The 21,382-nt window shown below is 53.4% G+C and overlaps 7 protein-coding genes and 1 pseudogene across 8 annotated transcripts; 6 read left to right on the top strand and 2 right to left on the bottom strand.

Annotated features, from left to right (window-relative positions):
* Nucleotides 1–966: 966 nt before the first annotated feature.
* GCG54_00015652 (uncharacterized protein) lies at nucleotides 967–3,440 on the top strand (the record flags this gene model as incomplete). The annotated part of the gene is made up of 5 exons (XM_045415428.1): nucleotides 967–1,128; nucleotides 1,194–1,288; nucleotides 1,340–1,445; nucleotides 1,511–1,609; nucleotides 1,665–3,440. 5 exons carry the CDS (start codon nucleotides 967–969, stop codon nucleotides 3,438–3,440), a joined length of 2,238 nt encoding a protein of 745 aa, XP_045256172.1.
* Nucleotides 3,441–9,124: 5,684 nt separating this feature from the next.
* GCG54_00015651 (Transcription factor Sox-2) lies at nucleotides 9,125–10,794 on the top strand (the record flags this gene model as incomplete). The annotated part of the gene is made up of 3 exons (XM_045415427.1): nucleotides 9,125–9,358; nucleotides 9,415–9,492; nucleotides 9,550–10,794. The coding sequence occupies 3 exons, from the start codon at nucleotides 9,125–9,127 to the stop codon at nucleotides 10,792–10,794; spliced, it is 1,557 nt and encodes a 518-aa protein (XP_045256171.1).
* Nucleotides 10,795–11,563: 769 nt separating this feature from the next.
* On the top strand, nucleotides 11,564–12,072 carry GCG54_00015650 (uncharacterized protein; the record flags this gene model as incomplete). Its single annotated transcript, XM_045415426.1, has 2 exons — nucleotides 11,564–11,619; nucleotides 11,685–12,072. The coding sequence occupies 2 exons, from the start codon at nucleotides 11,564–11,566 to the stop codon at nucleotides 12,070–12,072; spliced, it is 444 nt and encodes a 147-aa protein (XP_045256170.1).
* A 533-nt stretch (nucleotides 12,073–12,605) lies between these two features.
* GCG54_00015649 lies at nucleotides 12,606–15,734 on the top strand (annotated as a pseudogene). The gene is made up of 4 exons: nucleotides 12,606–13,509; nucleotides 13,567–14,151; nucleotides 14,206–14,632; nucleotides 14,692–15,734. Coding segments are annotated over exons 1-4 (2,959 nt in total).
* Nucleotides 15,735–16,212: 478 nt separating this feature from the next.
* On the top strand, nucleotides 16,213–17,381 carry GCG54_00015648 (uncharacterized protein; the record flags this gene model as incomplete). The annotated part of the gene is made up of 3 exons (XM_045415425.1): nucleotides 16,213–16,723; nucleotides 16,760–16,897; nucleotides 16,963–17,381. 3 exons carry the CDS (start codon nucleotides 16,213–16,215, stop codon nucleotides 17,379–17,381), a joined length of 1,068 nt encoding a protein of 355 aa, XP_045256169.1.
* Nucleotides 17,382–17,435: 54 nt separating this feature from the next.
* Nucleotides 17,436–18,193, top strand: GCG54_00015647 (uncharacterized protein; the record flags this gene model as incomplete). The annotated part of the gene is made up of 2 exons (XM_045415424.1): nucleotides 17,436–17,795; nucleotides 17,867–18,193. 2 exons carry the CDS (start codon nucleotides 17,436–17,438, stop codon nucleotides 18,191–18,193), a joined length of 687 nt encoding a protein of 228 aa, XP_045256168.1.
* Nucleotides 18,194–18,399: 206 nt separating this feature from the next.
* Nucleotides 18,400–19,200, bottom strand: GCG54_00015646 (uncharacterized protein; the record flags this gene model as incomplete). Its single annotated transcript, XM_045415423.1, has 2 exons — nucleotides 18,400–18,844; nucleotides 18,926–19,200. 2 exons carry the CDS (start codon nucleotides 19,198–19,200, stop codon nucleotides 18,400–18,402), a joined length of 720 nt encoding a protein of 239 aa, XP_045256167.1.
* Nucleotides 19,201–19,910: 710 nt separating this feature from the next.
* On the bottom strand, nucleotides 19,911–20,666 carry GCG54_00015645 (uncharacterized protein; the record flags this gene model as incomplete). Its single annotated transcript, XM_045415422.1, has 1 exon — nucleotides 19,911–20,666. One exon carries the CDS (start codon nucleotides 20,664–20,666, stop codon nucleotides 19,911–19,913), a length of 756 nt encoding a protein of 251 aa, XP_045256166.1.
* Nucleotides 20,667–21,382: the final 716 nt, after the last annotated feature.

The raw sequence follows: 21,382 nt of genomic DNA, 5'->3' as shown, positions 1-21,382 counted from the left end.
TGCATCAAGCATGTGGCGTCGTTGCTCAACTCTGATTGACTGGGCGATTTGCGCAAGATCAATACCGGTCGCCGCCTGAAGCCAAAATTGCTGCCTCCCCCGATGCTCAATCAGAGCACAGGTAGACCATACATAGCAGGCATCCAGGTATCAAGGCAGATTGTTCCACTGAGTAGATACGAGCGCGCCAAGGGACTTCGGGGAATTAAGCCGGTTTTTTAGGGGGGGCCTTAGGTATTCAGAGGAAGGGTAAACAGCTTGGAGATAGACCATACCTTAAGGTAGGGTGCTGAGTTTTGCCTTATGAGGCTTATGTAAGGTAACCTAAGGGACCTGGCGTATGTGAGTATTATGTTCGCGGCTGAACACGGGCCCGCCCGTCAGAAACTACCTAGGTAAGGTACTCCGCCGTACCTTAACCCGCCTAACCCGACGCGTCGCCGGTCGACCTTAGGTAGATAATCTTAGACGGTCGCGCACCTGGCAGCTGAGAAGTACTGCGCCGTGCAAACTACACGCCATCGCTACCTCACCTCTAGCCTTGCAAAACCACCCCGGACGGCACCCATCACGGCACCTGCGTCCTAATCCTTATGACGACCCCATCTCAGATTTTGATTACTTCTCCCAAAGAGCGAAACTACGTTACGTCGGCTTTCTCTATTCCTTCGCCCTGTTGCATTCTTACCGACTCGGAAAGCGCTTCTGCATCTTACCTGACGTGAACTCGCTCGGCGGCATTGCGCGCAGGAAACTAACTCCCTTGTCTCCTCAAAGCTTCTTTTTCTTCGCGACGTCTTCGCCATCGACCTCTACGTCGCCTTGTCTTGCCATTGATTATTTCAACCCTTTTTCGGCCACGACATGCCCATGACGCGACGCCTCGGATATTAACCCTCAATCGACAAAGACATATACCTGCTTTCCAGAAGCCGCTCTTAACCTCGCGACACACCAATGCAGAAAATGGTTCCGTCACGCAAACGGACCATTGAAGAAATCGACGATGTACGAGAGGAACCGACCCTACTCCATCGCATTCGCAGCCAATGGCAATTTGCCAACCTGTGTCAATGGATCTTTCTTTTTGGGAAGGTCGTTAAGATTGACGACAGTCTGGATACCGAAGTACGCCGCCTGCCCTTCCCAACTGTGCTTACCAACTTTGCAACTACTGACCCGCGATGCCATAGGATATTGAAACCGAATGCCTCAAGCCAAACGCGCCCGTGCTCCAGGACATTGGCCTGGCTCTTCTCAAGTTCATATCGTCGCACAGAGGCTTGACGTACGCGTTAATACAGATCCCTCGCGTTTTCCGACCACTGACCGAGAGCAGGCACGAATTGTTCGATGAGTACACCAGGAGGCAATATTTAGCTAGAGCGCCCGAAAAGAATCCGTTTGGTTCCGATGAGGTTGCTGCAAAATTCGCCGACTTTGACGTCTTGAGAAAGGCACCGTCTCACCATCGCCAAGTTATCAAGCTTCATTGCTGACCATGCGATAGATTCAGATTCTCCAGCAAATGACACAATGGATTATGCTACGTCCCGAACGCGTAAGGGAGAAGATGGAGGAACAGAAGGATGTTGACCAGGCCAGCTGGGTAAGTGCCTGAAATTCGGCGAGTCTCAACATAGCGTACTAAGATACCTGCACAGCGGATAGAACCCCTGGGCTGGGATAGGGATGACCGCACCTACTTTGTCCTTGATGACAATAGGGTATACCGCCTCACCGATGCTCCACCAAAACAAGTAACACCGAAGAAGAAGTCCAAGCCGACCAAGTACGGCTCTCGGTCTAACAAGAGGCGCCGCGTCTCTGCAGCAGAGGCTGCCGATGAACCGGATCAACCCCCAAGCGAATCCACGGAAGCACCTTCGCCTACTCGCGAGGACGACGGTCTCGGTGGCATGAGGTGGGAATGTGTTGCTGTGACCCTAGAAGATGTCCAAGGGCTTATCGCCTCTTTTCACAAAACCAAGGACGACAACGAGAAGATACTGCGAGACTCTCTACGAGACCACTTGCTGCCCATTTTGGAGAAGCAAGAAGAGTCGAGGAAACGCAAAGAGCAGCAACGCGAGAAGGAGCTTCTTAATTTGGCGAAAATGGCGAATGCCAAACGATCAAGCAGGATCGCTGGCAAAGTTGAACAACAGAAGCAAGAGGAGAAGGCCAAGGAGGAGGCCCAAGTGGTCCAGGCTCAACAAGTTGCTGCAAGGAAAGAGGAGCAACAACGGCTCAAACTCGAAAAAGAGCGAGACTCAAGGCTGTTGTCCCGTGAAAAGCGCCTGAAAGAGCGGGAAGCCCGGCGCTCACAGCACGAAAGAGAACTCTCTCAGCTTTCGGAAGACAACCGCAGTGGTTCAGGTCGCGTATCGGAACGTCGACTGCAGGCTGAGATCGAGAAGAACAAGCGTGCGCTCCAGGAGCTCGATGACGAAGACGAAGAGGATGACTGGATCTTCGACTGCATTTGTGGCGTTTATGGCCAGGTAGATGACGGGACGCATAGTATCTCCTGCGAGAAGTGCAATGTCTGGCAGCACAGCAAGTGCGTAGGCATAAGTGAGACCGAGGCTGAGAGAACAGAATTCCACTTCGTCTGTCAGACTTGCCGGCGACGCGCGAAGGAGGCGGCTGCAAGGCCACGGACAACAATTAAGCTGAAGGTCAGTCGTCCCTCCGACTCGTCACCTGCCAGCCAGCTCCCCACAGCATATAGTCCCAGGCCATCTGCTGGAATCATGGGCGAAATTTCATCACGCTCACAACCGATGGATGGACCGAGCGTTACCCAGACCGATGAGAGTACGCAATCAACCTCTTTCTCTGGGGACAAGACTACTCAGCCTGAGTCCAACTCACAAGACGGGAAGACAATCTTGGACGGAGTGTCTCCTGTTGCCACGCCAGCCGCTGGACCATCGGAACCGTCAGACCGGGTCAGAGAGGGAGAGTCAGGCAAAGAAGGCAGTAGTGAGCCAGCGACACCCAAGGCTGATGACTCAGTCGGTGTTGCAGTGCACTTCATGGCTAACGGGTCCGTATCAACTGGTCGCGATGGGTTGCCGGCGAGCCCCACTCGACTGGAGGCAACTCCTGGCCCTGCAGATACTTCATCGCCCAGGCCAGGAGTGTCTAGCTTGACAGCAACCCCAGTGATCAGTCGCGAATATGGCGTTCCTGGCTCAGCACACTCATCATTCACACTACCCTCAGCTGAAGCTGGGCTTTCCCCGACGAAGCATTCACCTCCTCTGCCCCGTCCGCAACCACCCAGCATCAAGACACCTGCTTTGCCTGCTGTCCTTCCGCCTGTAGCGACGTTGTCACCGTCCCCACGTCAGCAGATTTTGACGCCTCCGATCAAGTCTACAGAGCCAGGTCGGCGATCGCTGCCTCCAGGGTCGACTCCCGGCGCCATCTGAGCAAAACGCATGGGTAAGGAGGAACGCGGCAGCAGCAAGAGGTTGATAGTGATGCAACATGCCTCTTTCATCATGTGGTCTCGAGATGTCCTTATGAGGCAGCGTAGACAGGGGATCAGCCTGAGGACGCATGGGCATTCTTTCTGGCAAGACCACGGATTGATATTGGGTTCGATGGCAGCTCGCGTGGCGGTGGAAGGGTGTGGCTGGATAATGGTATGACGAATGATCTGATAGAGTGTGGTTGCCCAAAAAACCTTCACGACGTTTATCCAAGAGCCTTTGGCACATCGAGTCCGCCGTAACGGCTATGTTCTGAGACCAAGAGTATCAACAGCGGTCTACTCACCTTGGATTAAATAGTGATCTCAACGCGGTAACTGGTTTGGCAAACGCGCGACGGATCACCGTTATTGATGCGCACATCCAGGTTCTCGTGGGGTGACCGATCGATCGGCTTGACATAGATCTGGCGTCGCATGTCTCCATCAGATGCCCTCAGCGAGAGATGACCTCTACATGCCTTTTCCGCAAAGCGTGACCGTCAGTGTCATGGTAGTAACGACTGGCCGCTAGCCTTTTCCTACGGCAAGACTACTAGCCTTAGGTAAGTGACATGAAGTTACGGAGATGTTGGTTGAGTATTCGCCTTGGACATGTCTGATGCCAGCAAACGGTCCGTCAACTTGGCGGTTGGGTGGGGGCTCAAACGGCCCTCATACATGGTGAGCCACATGTGCGCACTGCGGCTGGGCTGGGCAACTGTATGTGAAGACGAATTGTACGAGACATTCGACTGGTCGTAAATCGAGCGTACCGATGTTTACGTGCCTTGATATACAGGTTGCCAGCGAACGGAAGAAGAGCCAAGACCATGCTTTACCACGTGCATGGTACGAGACGGGAACGGGCTTGGATATTGCAGTCCCTCGAGGGAGAGCTCTGCATGAAGAGAGGAATAAGCCAAAGGCGGAGGCAAGAACAGAAAGAGAGAAAACGGAAAGGATAGTAGTGAGACAGATCGGCGAGATACTACTACCTAGGTATGGTAAGAGTCAGGCCCTGGTTGGAGAGGTTAAGCTAAGTAAAGTTTGGAGAAGAAAATCTCCTCGGCGGCGTCTGGTCTAGTGCCAGATCCAGAGGCATGGCCGGGAAGGTAGCGCGCTGTAGCTGCAGACGAAGCCGCAAGCGCCGCAGGAAAGGAAGGCGACTGGCTTAGAGGATGCGTGCAAAGTCCAGTCCCGACTGCGATGGCGGCTCCAGGCTGGCTCGTCTTAGCACTGGCTTGTAGCTTCTTCTACTGGCTCTGGAATGGGGTTGACGATGTGCAAGGACACTATTATCCGGAGGAGACGAGCTGTCGAGCGGGCCTGGGGCGGCACCATCGCACACTGCCTTGCCTTGGTGGCAGTGGTTATGGGAGTAGCAGTGGCACAAGACGGGCTATCCGAAGAGGCCGGACGGTACCTACTTACCTTGGGTAAGGTAGGGTAGGTACGGTTCGTTCTTTTGTCTCGGTCTCCAGCCGACTTGTCGAGCGTCCATGGGCTCAATGAGGAGGACCCTGATAAGAACTGAAATACATGACCCCGACAATGGGTTCTAGGCCCAGGAATCGTGACCCCAGGTCCAGCTTAGGACGTAAATGTCAGAGGCAAACAAGACAAACAATATGCCGATTCATATTACAGGACGGATCAAACACGCGAGAGAGGTGGGTGTCGACTGCCTCTTGGTACTCCGTCAGCATATTCTATCCTTCCTCTCTCACCCACCCTCATCACATGGCGCGGGGCGAAATGTTGGGCAACAGCTCGTTGATTCGCTACCGCGTCCTATTCAGATTGGCTATGAATGGGAAACGGTGGAATCGGATTCGCAGCAGGGGTGATGGTTGGTAGCGGACAGCCGGGTTTTGGCGAGAACGGAGGGGGTGTTGGAACGACAGCTGAGTCTCTGGTGAGGTCATGTGGAGTGGTCTGCACTAATAAGCACTTCACCCAACTACAGCTTGGTGCAGGCATACCTACACTACCCTAGACACAGATGCGGACGCGAGATTCACCCAACTCATTCCGTTGGTTGGGGTGGAGAGCAGCCATCTGTGAGGTTTGTCCATCGCCAATTGAGTGCACTCAGTAAATCTAAGGCAAGCAGCCAACCAGCAACGCAGCAAGCCAGGTGACGATGCGAGGACGGCGATGACGGGAGGACGTGCGTGACGGCAGGACTGCCGGGACAGGTGTCGGGTGGTTTTAATTAGCTGGTGAGGGATGAGGTTGGGTAAGGTACCTTTGGTGCGCAATATCCATAGTTGCAGTGGGTAAAGTAGGTGAGGTAGGCAAGTAAAAGTTGAGAAAACGCAAGGAGGTGTTGTGTGGAATTGATCCTGCTTGCTGCGCAGCAGTCGTACTCCGTAGACGGGGGAATAGAAGATGGGTGCCCGGGATGACATGGACATGGACGAGGAAGGTCCGCTTACCTTACCTACCAGAGCTTGCCCGCACGCGTCTGCACGTACCTAAGTGCGGTAAGGTAGGTACGATAGGCACCTACCTTAAGGCATGGAAGGTACCATACGCGTAGAGCGGGGCGATGACAGCCCACACTGTGTCGGGTGTCAGTTCAACTTGTCAGGATCAAAGAACCGGACGCGCCACAGGCTGTTCTTGGACTAGACCAATCAGGACAGGCGCCACCAACGATTCCGGCAGCACAGACAGCCTGATGTACCGATTTGAGCAAACAAACATTCCTCTTGAGCCTCTCTAACCCAACTTCACCAACCGAACAGCTTTTTTTTTTTTTTTTTTTGTCAACGCCTCCCCCTCTGTCGCCCTTGCCTCCTCTCGCCTCGCGTCCCCTTGCATTGCTTTTACCCTGCACCTTCTCAGTCTACTGGCTGGGCCCCGGCATTGCCTGCTTCCCTAGACCTAGCTACCTTTCACTGGCCCTGGGCCCGCCTCCGGGCCCGAACCTCATCTCTTCCTGCTCTCCGCCCCAATCACAATCAAAGCCTCTTGAGTCTGGTCTCTTGTCTGTCTCGCGCCTGGATTGTTCTGTCATTGTATGGTAAACAAAACGACGGGGGTGGAGGGCGGGGGGGATGAGCCACATGCTGGCCCCCATAACACGGTACGGCCTGAGGGAGGAGGGGTGAGTTACGAAGGGCGACAGCACACACATTGTCAGCGGCTGAATGGAAATAGAGCTGAGGGGAGGAATCGGAATATGTGAGCGAAGAATAAGAGCAGACATGAGCTGGGGCAAGAGAAGGAGGAAAGTCAATGTCCATGCTGACCCCGTCCGCTCTATCAGTCTTGGGCTTGGCCGACGGAGAAAATGCCACCGCCACATTCTTCGGTTACCAGCGCGAACCGGTGGGGGAACATGGTCAGACACGATTCCCGTGAAGATAACTTCGCCAACATAAGATGTGATCATGGCACAGGATGGGCCAGCTCATGGCTGCTCGGTGCTGCTGGGAGAGGCACCAGCTCCAACAGCGGCCATTTCCATGTTGCCAACGACAAGAGAAGCAAGACATGGATATCCATCCGTAAACAGGCGCACGTAGGTGCCCACTCCGGCAGCAAGCATCACATCACACGGCTGATGCCCCCCTCTCCCCGGCGCCGCCATCCCTGCCCATGATTAATCCCCTGTCGGTCGTTGGCAATCAAAAACCTGCGAGTCCGGGTGTTTCTATGATTATTATGAGGCTTCTACACTCTCTTGAATGCCAGCTCTTTTGGTGTTCAGAGTGCTGGGCTGGGTGCATTGCAGGGTATTACATGGCAGCTCCCATGGTACGGCATGATAGCCTGGACCATCACAGCAGAAGAGGCACAACCCATTCTTATTAACCAAAGACGGCCAAACAGAGAGACAGACGAGCAGCGGCCGGGGCTTGCTAAGGATATGTGCCTTGCCTAAGGTAGGGTAAGGCTGGCGTACGGCCGCCCGGCGCCGCTTTCAAACCCACATCCGAATGCGGCAATCAGCTAGATGCTCTTTCGGACGCAGAGAAGCCAGCGACGGCATACGACAGAGGCTAAGGCAAGATAGCCAGAGGGTTGCCTTAGATGCACATGCGTAACATGTACACATAAAACCACCCAGCCCAGCCTGACGCTTTTCTTTCATTCCTCCCACTTAGCATCTGATTCAATGAATGAATCTCCTCTTACGACAAAGACAAGGTGTCCTGGGCTTTGACTTGCGTTGCTTCACTTCGCTCCCCGGATGCTTCTGATCCTGGCTTTGGCTCTTGGACCCGGCTTCCCTGACCGGTGATCGGTACAGCATCGCAGTCATACCACTCACAACACCCGGATTACCACTTGCCCTCATTACCGTCACTCCCACCTTGGAACATCATTACTCTCCAGGTCACACGGGGCTATCCTGGCCAAGGTCCCCAACGACAAGAAGAAGGAACCCAAAGAGGAACAAAAGGGAGACAGAAGAGGAGAAAGAACCGAGAGGGTAGAAAGAGAAGGCGGCAAGACAACACTGACCCAGCATACCGAACAACTACATTGGAATACTGAAGGGAGATCGGAGAAGCATCATCACACACGAATTACCGAAGAGACTCCCGGTCCCCTTTTGACATCGACAATCACAGAGCACCCGGCTAGAAGGAAGAGAGAGTTGGGGCTAGCGATATCACCAAAGACCATCACCTAGCTTCGATCTCAAGCAAGCAAACCCCCTTGTCACAAGGACGACAGGCTATTCATAGAGCCTTCATGCTTGACCAGTCTTCATCTCACCGCCGCTTCCTGGCAAGCTCGTTCAGTCAAAGCTCAACCTTGACATTGTCGTCGCATCCTGCGTCCCAGGGGAACGGTCCCAGATCACTTGTCTGATCCCTACTCTTCGGCTGCTTGCGAGGTATTCGTCACTCCATACCCAGACCTTGCATCCCTTGGCCATACCTCAACTCTGAAGCTGTCACCCATACTCAGAATATTACCTGGACCTGCCCATGCACTAGCGACACCTGCACCTCATCCGCCTGCAGCTGCAGCTGCAATACAATACAGACGGCTCATCCCCGGCAGATACACCAGCAAACGCAGGAGTAGAGCAGAGACAGAGCGAAAGACTCAACAGGCCTCTCCTTGTCCGTAGGATTACCAACAGTTGCCATCCCTCTGAACTTCTCACTTGCTTTCCTCCCACCGTGCAACTTGATGCACACGCCACCCTCGAAGCACACCCCCCTCCACCAAGCTGCAATCATTTCAGTATCTGCTGAATGTAGATATCTGCAGTGCAGTTCCCCTTTCAACCTTCAATTCTTTCGCATGTCACAGCTGCCGGCTGCTTTTCCCCCAAGCATTCACCTTACCGGACTACTGTGCTGTGCAACACGCATATTGGTCGAGCCTTGTCCTACCCTCATCACCTGGGTCGTCCTGCGACTACTTGATTCTCCCACAAGTACCAAGAACATCTCCACTTGAGGATTAGAAACGAAAAGGGTTGCTGTGATAGATTCAGGGAACCAAAGACCAAAACACCCAGCTCATTTGAAGCCTTGGACTACCCCCATCATCAACATCTTCTTCATTTCGTCATACCTGTCCACATTTCCATCGACTATCAACTAGTTGGGTATCCTCTGACGGGCCGGTCTTTTCTGTTCGTCATTTACCATTCTCTCACTTGTTGGAATGGCACACAACGGCCCACCTTCTCCAGCTCCTTCAAACGATGACATCTACACCAACGGACTGCATCAAATGATACGACCGACCGGAACCACATCGTATCCAAGAGAGCATCTGCACCCAAATGATATGGGTGGATACCAAACGCCATCTCGATACGGTACGCCTGGTCCTCAACAAGACATGCCATACGATCATACCTCTCCGTACTCCCACCGTGGACATGAGAGCCAGATGGTAAGTAGCAACCACGTCGAACGCGCTAGAAGGCGGACTAAACTGACCTACTGAAGCACTCGTACAACCATACGGGCTATGATACCAGTGGTGGCTCACTCTATGGACCGCTCTCCGGAGACCTAAACCATCAGGTACGCAATCAAACGCAGCAACAAGTGGATTGAAATAGCTCACAAGTTCTTTCATAGCCCTACAGTACCCCTGACACATCACCGCCGACGCCCTCCCGTGCGTCTGATGTGCTGACAACCCGAAGCGGACTCAACATTCACAAAGGGCCTTCTATCAGCAAGTCTCTGGCAACCCGCACTGGCCGCGTCGAGAAATCAACCCCTAGGAAGAAAAAGGAGCGTGCCAAATCGTCCAAGAAGGTTGATGGGCTCCAAAAGCCACTGAGCGAGCTGGCGAGAGAGCAGCCTCAAGTGCCCGTAGCTGACATCGAGGCCTACGTCCAGCGATCGGCGGAAACGCGAATGAAAGAGGTGGAGGAGAGCAAGACGCCTGGTAGGATCAAACGGCCTATGAATGCATTCATGCTGTATCGCAAGGCGTACCAGAACTTGGCCAAGAGTCTCTGCACGCAAAATAACCATCAAGTCGTATCTCAGGTCTGCGGCAGCGGCTGGCCCTTGGAGCCTGAACACGTCCGCGATCAATTCAACGAGTGGGCTAAAATGGAGCGAGCTAATCACCAGAAAGCCCATCCGGGCTACAAGTTCACACCATCAAAACCGAGGCCCAAGGCAAGGGACGGAGAGGGAGATTCCGAGGAGGGTGATCTGGAAGATCTCGAATGGGGTGCCAGCCGAGCAAGCTCGAGAAGTAGGCAGATCAAGAAGCCAGGAAACGGTCGCAACGATGCGCCGGCATCCATCTTCCACAACTACCCACCGCTTGCAGGCAGCCCAATGGGTCTTGGAGTGCAGACACAATCCATGTATCACTACAGCAATCCTGGCAAGCCTCTGCCAGCACCGTACAGCCAGACAGGCCTTGGTGGGCAGTACTACCAGCAGAGCGTTCATCAGCGACAAGACGCCACCGGTTTCGTCGAGGACGTTCTTATCAGAAAGACGCCATCTCCGGCAATGGGCTACTCCGCCCCATCCATGGATGGCCGCTTCGACGGTATGAGCCAGTACGGACCCATGTCCCACCACGACGGCCTTGAGCCCATGATTGATCCGGGTTTGATGGGTCATGGAGGTCATCCATATGGTGACCCGTACGGGGATCCCATGCTGGAGCCTAGATGGACGAATCCGCTTGGCTTCGGCGACGGCAGACAGGACCTACTTGATGGTCTGTCAGGCTATGACGAGAATCTCATGCATGATCCACAGCTTCAGATCCTGCGGGGACAAGAGAGCAGCTGGAGGGTGGAGGAGCTTGAAGGAAGCCACTTCAACAACTGGATAGACCAGCCTGAGTGAGCACAACGCGATACAGCACGTTGTGATAGGTGAATCTCGCGTTTTCAGCGTGGAATGAGCTGGTAAGCAATACATGTACGGGCTGTGGGGAGTTTTCTTCATGCTTGGCTGGTGTGTGACTGTTTACAGGCGGAGTTTGGATCAACATGGAGATTAGGTAGTATTGTATGACACCGGTCGGACACCCGGAGCAGAGTAGAAATGACTTTACACATCTGCGACCAGGTTGTGGGCCTCGTTGCGAGTATCCTTTGCAAGCTGGGCATTCTGGTCCTGTATCCTTGACCGAGGCCTAGATGGTAGCAAATGTGGCGCACATCTACTCATTACTACTGGTGGGAGCCGATATCCGTTCCTCAGTCTCATGCACGGCGGCTGCGAATGACCAGGGCGCATCGAGTTTAGAATCCAAGGCTTCTGCATGGGCGGTTGGGGACCTGTGGCTCACCATCGATGTTTAAGGGCTATCACGTAACGGCCGGCCACTGCTCTGGTCGAAACGTAACTCGAAGTTCCAAGAGATCGTATTAGTACATCTTCCAGCGGCGCCTGAACCCCCTTAAATGCATAATCCCTGTTACAGTCGCACGGCCTGTAGCCCGTTTAGCCTTATAACGACTCATCTCCGAGGTAAGCAAGATACATACCTTACCTAGCACCTGATTAATGTAAATGCAATTGCTGAGGCCTGCAACTTGACTCCATCTTCGCCCACTGCCTCAGGAAGCTTTCGCTTGACGCCCTACGCATCACGACGCATGAAGATACTATGACGTGGATTTCCCGCTCCATTGCTGCCTTTGGGCTTGTGTTGCTGGGTCACGCGTGAGTTCGACCATTCTCGCATTCTCCGCAGCCGTTCATGACTGACGTCGTATCTTATGCAACAGTTGCTATTCAGCCCAGGAGCATTCGGCACTACAATCATTCCGAGCCGCATCGCCTTTGTCTTCGTCACCTGATTCTGCCACGACCTCGCTACCAGCAGACATCACGATCGAAACGGCAGTCGCGACCATTATCGTTGTACTGGGACTTGTGCTGGGTGCCCCGAACCTTCGACCGATTCAATGGCGCGTCTGGGCTGGCAAAATTGAGAGGGAGGGTGAGGCAGGGTTTCTCAGTGGCAGCGGTGAAGTTGAGAAAGATTTCGTGGGCAACCCCTTTCGAATTCTCGAGAGCCGGCCGGGCTTTGTCGATATCAGGAAACAGAGGGGCGACTTCGCCAATTGGGCTAAAGACGACAAGAAGACCCAAGCAACCACTGCCTCGTCATGAGACCAGTCTGGTTTGCAGATATATGGAAGCGGTCACCACGAAGTATCCATGGATCTTCTTCTCGACCGGACTAGACCACCAAATATGATACCAGTGGACAATTGATTCAACAAAAACGCGCATCACGAACTAGCCCTAGTTCTTGTTCGATGATGTATGTGTAATGTCGGATGAATGCACATTCTTGGCCGAACGATGTTTGTGTTGTGGTCATACTCACTACCGCCTTGCCCTTCCGCATGTATGAAGTCGGGCTTCCTAATGTCTGGCCGTCGCTTACTTCCTCAAGGGGTGCACCTTCCTCGCACGAGACGAAGCTGCATGGTTGGGGACCTGCACCTGCCACATTTTCTTTTCCTTGTTGCAGTAAGGCAAGTACGTGTCTGCCACGCCCTTTCGAGGCCACCGCTGCCAAAGTAGAATATTTCTATCTTTATTGCCTGAGGGCGTCCGATTTTGACAAACAAAAACATGGTGTTCTCCTCTACTCGCTGCCTCTAGCAACCTTCGGTCAAAACCTCATGAGTGCCGCAATGTCTGCCAGTGGCCGGCCTAGCCTCCACTCTCGATACGGTCAATCTCGTTTGAGGAGCAGCTCGAGTAGCAAGTCAGGGCTTCCGTCCATCTTGCGAGGCCCCTTTCAGCGCCGCCAGCGACGCAGTCCCAGTCTTGCCGGGCCAACTCGTACTTCGCCCATTTTTCCTACTCCACGGGGTGCTCACTCAGTACGCCGCGGAGACCGGTCGAGTCAGGGTGTACGCGCTGCCGCATCAGTTCAGATTTCGGCTTTGCAACAACACTTGCCTGTTGACGATTTTTCATCGACACCGACTAGAAGTCTGCACCCCCGTTTTTCGGCGCAGCCACGGTTCTCCGCTCATGGACAGTGGCCTTCTTCCGGGGAGGCACCTGATCCAGAACAATGGTGCGATGAGGTTGTCATGGCTGTTGATGTCAGGGACAAGGGTGCTCTTGGATGCGCCTACTACAGGACTTCTGAGGATACTATCTATCTACTGCGCGACGCGCCCGACACCGGTTTGCTACCGTTTATCAATTTTCTCATGGTTCACGTTGAGCCGACGGTGGTTGTATTACCCCTGAAGATGCCCGATGAGGTGATTCGTTTCTTCGAAGAGCACAAGGTCGTTCCCCGTGAAGGTAGGTTTCTCTGTGGCGATACTGCGGAGCAATGCTCAATGCACGGATTTAGACGATTCCGGAACTGAGCGCTACCTCCTGCGAATTGTCGGCTCGAATGAGTTCAACCACCAGGCCTCCATCGACAAGTTGATAGACTTGCCACCTATCCGTTCGGGGCCAATTGTGGTGAACACTGCTACCGGTCACTTGCCTATTGACGTCGCGCAAGGTGGGCGTCGAAACATCAAGCTCATGCGCCTTGGCTCATTCGTCGACCTCGATTGCGTTTCATCAGTAGGTTCAAATTTTGATTTATCAAGAGGCGAGCTCTAGTGGGCTGATATCTGCTAGATTGGGTGTGCCGGGGCCGTTTTGGGGGAAATCGTTCGCATTGGCAACACTGCTGGTGGTCTGTTAAGGGCACCGGTAGCCTCGATCCAGATGTTTGCCCTTTCGGATTCTATGTTGGTTACCGATGAAACGATTTCTTCGCTCCAAGTTTTCCAGTCCGAACTTCATCCGAACAGGGTGATGTCTGGCTCGGCCACAGCGGGCTCCTGCTCAAAAGAGAGCCTGTCGGTGTATGGTCTGTTTCATCCCTTCGCAAGCACTGCTCAAGGGAAGGTCAAACTGCGGCAAATGTTCTTGCGACCTTCACTCAATCTTGACACGATCCGCGAGAGGCAGAAAACTGTCACGGTCCTGCTTCAGTCCGACAATGCAGAAGCACTCGAAAGTGTGTACGGAGCCCTGAAGAAGGTTCAGGATGTACGAAGGCCTCTGGAACAGTTACGAAGAGGAGCAGATATCCCAACCGGACAAGCCATCGGCCGTGGTGTTTGGTGGTCTTTAACTCGATTTTCGATTGCTATTCTTCAACTTCGAGATGCCATGCTGCAGTTGCAACACACGCATGACCTTGCTTGCGTACGACAAGTAAGTCCTCAATATGACTCAACATCCCTTCATCCTGCTAATATGTCTTACCAGGTACTTTCAGTTATTCCCGCTCGTGTCATCAAAGGCGTTGCTGAGAAAGTCGATTCTATTATCGATTTTGACGAAGTCAAGGCTAGCTCGAGGATTGCAGTGAGGCCCCATGTCAATGTGCAGCTCGACAAACTAAAGCAAGACTATCAAGGCTTGGATTCCCTTCTGGACGATATACGCAATTCAATGTCACAAGAACTCCCTGAATGGGCTCGGCCATGTGTCACTGGCTGCGTCTTTTGGCCACAGCTAGGCTTTTTCACGGTGGTCTCTCTTCGCCAAGATGGCACACCCGCGTACATGGGACAAGAGCTTTATGATGACACATGGGAAGTTATGTTCATCACCGGGGGTAGCGTCTATTTCAAGAACCGCCGAATGGCAGAACTGGACGCTCAACTAGGTGACCCCTATTCGGGAATCGTAGGTGCGTACGTACTGATGTTTTGGCACCTTACGAGAAGACCTGGTTGAGATTTGGCGAAGACCTAGAGATACAGATTCTTCACGATCTCGCCTGCGAGGTTCTTGAGCATGCCCCCGTCCTAAGCCACGCCGCGGATGCGTGTGGCGACTTCGACTGTTTGGTGGCTTTAGCACGGGGGGCTCAGAAGTATGGTTGGACGGCTCCGACGATGACAACCGACAATGTTATCTCCATCCAGGGGGGACGCCACCCGCTTCAAGAACTGGCCGCACCCTCATTCATCGCAAATAATTGCATGCTGGCGGGGGGTTCCGGTGACCCTCGAGGTCACCATGACGAAACTACGTCACTCGTCATTACTGGGCCTAATCATTCGGGCAAGAGCGTCTACATAAAACAAGTCGCTCTTATTGTTTACCTAGCCCATATTGGAAGCTTCGTCCCGGCCAGTCTTGCTACGATAGGAATTACGGACCAGATTCTCACTCGCATCTCGACGGGGGAGAGCGTGTCACAGAAGGAAAGCACTTTTGGGACTGACTTGAGACAAGGAGCCTTTGTCATGCGGCATGCTACTCGCCGGAGTCTCGTCGTGATTGACGAGTTCGGTAAGGGCACCACGGCCGACGATGGAGCCGGGCTTATGGCAGGACTCATTGACCACTTCACTGCGCTCGGTACCGATACGCCCAAGGTTCTCATAACTACGCATTGTCATGAGATTTTCGAAGGCGGATACCTGCGAGACCGGCCAGGCCTAACCTTTGCTTACATGGACGTGCGTCTCGACCTGGATGCCCCAATAGACGACCGGGTAGTTTTCCTTTACGACCTTCGCCTTGGAAGAAGCCTATCTAGCTTCGGTAGCCAGTGCGCGGCACTCAATGGGGTCAGCGAAGCTGTAATTGAGCGAGCGGAAGCGATTATACTGTTGTTGGCGCGAAACGAAGATCTTGGGGCAGCGTGTGCCAAGTTGGATGACGAGGATCAGGCACGTCTCCAAGAGGCCGAGGCAGTCGCCAGGAACTTCATCGAGCTGGCTCTGGGCGATAAAGTCGAGGCTCCAGGGGAGGTCTTGGGGCGTTTGCTGTGGCGAGGTTAATATGTGTTCTGGGCACTCTGTAGTAGACTCTGTTTCAGTAATATGACGAGGGCTTGCGGGTAGAAAGCTGTATTCATTATGCGAGGCAGATCTGTCGGCTGCTACGAAACATGAGGTTCGGATGGCGTGAGGAATGTTCTCCAGACGAAGCGGCTGGAGACTGCTTCAGTGTACTCCCCTGTCTTTGTCTCATGCGGCTTGCACACTGTCCATCGCAATTAGGCGCCGACGGTTGTAACCGCCGAGAACCAACACAATGTCGCCTGCATCTCGGAGAAACCCAGCAAATCAAACGAGACAGCGCAACAGGGTCATTTGTTCAGCCACGATGCTCAGCCGCAGGGTGGAGATACCTGCTTATCTGGCAAGAGACAGCTCTCGGTGACATCTTCCCCCTCCGAGAACTTCCACGTCTTCGCCCGTTTTGTTCGCGTCGCCTGACACTTGACAACTTCTTGGTCATCATCCCCACGCCGAAATGGCAGCCCATATGCCAAGGAAATCGCCCATCGAGTTTTATGACCTTGACCAGAAGGATGTTTACGACAAGGCTGTGTGCGAGACGAATAGTGAGAAGGCCCGTAACTTTGTTGTTGAGTTCAGCCATCAGCAAGCCACTATAGCCTTCGACCTGAGCGCAGATGATTTTCGCATTCTTCTGGGTCATGGACCACCCGACGGCGTCATACGATGGATCAATGTTTGGTCACCGAGTACCCAGCGTCCAGCTGTTGAGTGCATTGGCACTCGTTATAGTTTTTCATCGCGACTTCAGGCTCTCATGACGTCTGCTACGAGGGCATCCATGGCGGAAACCACGACTTCGGCCCAGCGTGTTAACCATGCGGATGTTGAGGCTGGATCCTCATCGACGGAGGCTAAGAGTGTTTCGCCACATGACGCCCGAATGCAGATGTCGGAAGACATTGAAATCTATCAACTAGTCAAGGAAACAATGAACTATACCTCCATAGATCAGGGAAAGCAATGTATGTTGTAAAACATGTGTCTCTGACGCTTCAAAGTGACCATTAACCAGTATTTAGTCCTTTGCATCGGTGCAAATTGGCTACACCGTCGACCAATCAACCCAAGGCACGCAGAACACAAAACGGGTTTGCTTCCGCCAAAGCATTGGTCATGGCTCACGCTTTGTTCTGACTGTAAGTCCTGCATCCGAAGTGGCCGGAAAGTTGACGTCTCGCGGGCATCTCCTGACCCTCCTCAGCCGTTGTTTTGTCATTGCATGAGACACCACCATATGTCTACCCAGAAGATGCGAAATTGGCAGATGAAGAGTTAAGAGGCATGCGGTCCAACACCATGGCGGTGCTTCGCCAACTGTCCAAACACGGCGTCGACGACTACAGCAACAACGTCATCACACTAAAATCAGTCAGGCAAGCGTTGCCTACTGCAGGGCCCGGGTGCAATGCCGCACGAGAAGGCTCAAGTAACCTGTACTGTACACCCTTCCAACGATTCAACATCTTCATTCTTTCGGACTGTGCTGAATGCCTGAAATATAGGTTATTCTACCTGTTCGAGGACTATTTAGGGGCGGTACCGGTGCTGGCAGCTTCACGCGATCGAATCCATAGTCTGGCAAGTATCAACCAAGATGAGCAAGATTGCATGCCTTTCTGACCATTTGGATCACAGAGAGAGAAAATTCTTGCAAGCAATGTAAGTGATTTAGAAATGCTTCGCCTTCCCTCGGCGAGTTACTGCAAACTGACGTATAGGCAGAGTAGGAGAAGCAAGTTGGAGAGCGGTGATGTGATTCGACCCTTGCACACCCTCAGGAGGGAACTTCGCCAGCTTCATCACCTGTTTGAGAGCTACAAGAGCCTCATCAGGCGCATCTGTAGACCTAGATGCGTCGATAGCCACAAGCAATGTCCCTGTGCTGCCTCTGAGTCACCTGGCGGCTTATCGGATGAAGTCAAGATATCTTCGTCAGCAAGGGGTCGCTTCGAACGACTCGAGGATCGGTTGCAGTTGTTGATGCTGAACACAATGCACGAGTACTTGGATGAGCTGGATGCTTTGTCAAACACGGTAGGCTCTCTCAATATGCCATTCAATGCAATGCCGCTATCGAAAGCTTACGGAGATACTCTATCTTTTAGTACTTCAACCTGACGGCTCAAAAGGACTCCCAGGCCACCGCCCGTCTGAGCAGGAGCGCCACCCTCCTTGCTAAGCTGAGCGTTTTCTTTCTGCCCATAAGTTTCATGACTAGCTACTTCTCCGTTGAGATACCAGGCCTTGTAGAACACTACACACCAAAGATGTACTGGATCTGCTTCGCTGTCATTGCCGGCCTTTCTTTCGGCAGCCTATTTTTCTTTGGCCGCATGTTGGAGTTTGTCATCAATGTCCTTGAGGCGTGGACGGACTCTGTGACAAGCAGGTTTCTTGGAATATGGGAGCCCGGTGAAAAGAATGACGATTGAGGTAGTGACGTGGTGAGGGGTGCGGCGATGGTATTGTCGAAGCAAAATTTTGGTATCGTGGGATCGTTTAGTCATATCATTTACCCATGTGTCCGCGGCGGCACTCCAGTACACAACCTTCAAATGAAGCAGAAGAAGGACCTCATGACACCTGCCCCCAAGAACTCAAAATATATTGTCAACGACGTGTTCATCTGCAGTGAAGTTCATCGCATGAAGCCAAAGACGGCGATTCCGATACCAGCAACCATTCCAGCCACGGAAGCTGGTGTCGGCCGGGCAGCCGCATTTATCACGACCCCGTCCACTGTTGTCGTCTGTGAGCATTGGTCGTATGCTATGCCGTGGCAGGCGCGAGAACTAAGACTGGCGCAAATCGGCGTGGCGGAGGTTCCGACGTCCACCCGGGTGGCGGCGACGGTGGTGCCGCCTCCGCCGGGGATGACAACAGTGACGCCGAAGCCTGCATCACCGTCCAGTTGAGTGACGCAGCTTTCGTAGTTTCGTGAGCACTGCTGAACGGCGTCGGAGCACTCGCCCCGGTCAAGGGAAGTGGCGACGAACGGGAACGGGAAGTAAGAATTGGGCACATATGAAACGGCGGTGGGAGCGGCCGGTGCCGTTGTCGGGGCGGCGCCGGTACAGACAGCTCTGTCGGCATAGCGCACGTTAGTTCTCAACGCTCATATGGCTTGCGTAAACATAAGATTTTGCGCTTGAGGTCATTCATACCCAGACGGACAGCAGGCTGCGTTATTGCTGTCATCATATGCGCAGAGCTGCCCCGTCGCGCAACAGACGCCGTCGAAATCCTCGCCCAAGGAACTGGAGCAGAGACTTGTTCCAGCAGGGCAATCCTGGCGCCTGAACAGCAATGCTTCGCCAGCTCGGTAGGCGGCGGTTGGGACTGCAGACTGGGTTCGGGTCGGAGTCGGGTTGGCGGTCGCAAATAATGGATCTGTCGCAAACAGCAGCATAAGCCGCTTCGTCCAAACGGAAACTTTCATGTCGGAGGTCTGTATGTGTGCTAGTTGCCAGCGACGGGTCTGAGTTTGGATCGCTGTGTGGTTTCGCCCGCTTCTATCCAAGGTTCCTATCCTATGTAGGTAATTACGGTACGGCAGCTTAGTACGTGCGGAATCCAAGTAAGGCAGCGTGGGGTGAAGTGAATTAGGCCCCGAAGGAGATGGGGAAGAGGAGACGCCGAGCTACTTCAGTCGAGAGCGAGGAAAGCCGCAATGTTTTATTTCTCCAGGTCCTAGCTGCCCCAATACGACGTTAAAGCCTGCCCACATGCATCGCCGACTCGTCGCCAGCATGGTCATCGCACCATTCGGACTTCCCTGTTGGTGTGATTTTGAGGGTCGGGCCCATATCCGTACTTTGTAAGCTAGCCCTGGAAGAGGTCTCCTCCGTACGGTGGGATCGGCTGCGTCGGGCAGTGTGCATCGTGTCAGTGAGACGGCCAACCCCAGCCCCGTGCATGCCTCCTGGGTGGGATGCATGCATGCGCTCAGCAAGCCTGTGAGAGATAGGGCCAAGACGAATGAGGGGGGTTGGACTTCGCTGGCGGCTGGTCGGCGGGCAATTGGCGAGGATGGACATCCATCCGCATGATGTCATTGGACCATGCCGAGTTGGCCCAGCAACCCTCACCTCTCACCGCCGCCACCCTCTATTCCCAAGACCTTCCACGTCCCTCTCCCTCGGTGTCGTGTTAATCGTGTGGTCCCCGAACATGCGCTAGAATCTGTCTGAGCCGCTGTAGCGCCTTCATATCGGTTCTCCCCTGCCCATGCTCCTGCGCCTTTTCGACTTCCTTTTGGGCCTCTCGGACGAGGGAACCGAGGTCCCCCCAGACCTCGTCTGTGTAGCTCGTAAAGACGTCGCGCCAACTGTCCATCCACAGCTCCTTTGCTTGTTCCGGGTCAACATCGCCGAAATGATGTTGGATTTCAGCAAGGTTGTCTCCCATCAAGAGGTTGGGCTGGAAGTCAAGAAGCATGGTCCAATTCGAGCCCGTTCGTTCGCTGGCACCGAACAACGCCGTTCTCAGTGACGACTTGGTGTAAGGGGATACAGAGGACTCCCCACAGCTGTCATTGTCATCGAACATATGTAGCTCGCTAGGCGCGTCCAGAAGATTCATGACCTGCTGGCCATCTCGAGCTTCTTGTTCACTTACGGCAGATTTGACACATAGTTGAGAGGAGATCAGAGCCTTTGGTTGTCGAGGTCGGCTCACGTCATCTGGACCTGCTTGGGCGTCCATAAAGTCGTCGAATTGATGTTCGGCCACACTAGACGAGTGGCGCGACTGAAGAGATGTTGGTCTGGAACCAGACCCAACGGTATTCTCATCATGATAAGTTGCCGTCTGTTCTTGGTGAGCGAGATTTTGCGCTGCGATGGCCGGCCACTGTGGTTTTTCTGAGCTTTCGCTGGGGAGGGTGGCACACCGACTTGTCAACATGGTTCGAGACAGACTGGCAGCTGAAGTGGCCAGGCGAGAAGTGAAAGATCCGTTTTCTGATGAGCTGTGACCTTGCTGATTGCCTCGTTGGTCTTGGCCGTCGTCTTGAGGCAGCGATGAAAGGATAGGCTCCTTTCCTTTGCCTTTGGAGTCAGGTGCAGTTGAACGGTCGTCTTGGTTCATTGCAAACGAGCATGGATTTATTTTACTTTCCCTCTTTCTTCTTCTTCTTTTCAATTTCTTGAGGAATAACACATAAGCGGCAGGAAGGCTTTATGGTCTCATGAAATCCCAGGCGACACAGTTGGGCGAACGTCAGCTTGGAAACGTAACCGAGGTTCTCCCTGTGTTTAGCTGAATTTCGCAAAGCAGCACGTGCCCAGCCGGCCCAAAGCGGAAGGATAGTCTCTTAAGCCCCATCTCTTAGATGACCACAGACGATGCTAATAGTCTATATGCTGATGAGACCATAGATCTACACAGAAACTCACTGCTACCTGTAAGGAACACACGCTTTGCGTCCATGACAGGATGAGGCATTTAGCTAGTGGGCTTCGACAAGGATATATAAGTTCAAGAACCGGCTTGCAGGCACAGTGTTAATTGTCATGTTACATAACATATGGCAGCATGGCTGAGTGGTCTAAAGCGCTAGACTTGAATTTTCAATATTCGGGCATCTAGTACCTTCGGGTGCGCAGGTTCGAACCCTGCTG

Source organism: Colletotrichum gloeosporioides (assembly GCF_011800055.1).
Source record: "Colletotrichum gloeosporioides strain Lc1 chromosome Unknown consensus_119, whole genome shotgun sequence".
Lineage (NCBI taxonomy): Eukaryota > Fungi > Ascomycota > Sordariomycetes > Glomerellales > Glomerellaceae > Colletotrichum > Colletotrichum gloeosporioides.
Note: the sequence above shows the minus strand (reverse complement) of the source record. Positions and strands in the feature narration are given on the sequence as shown.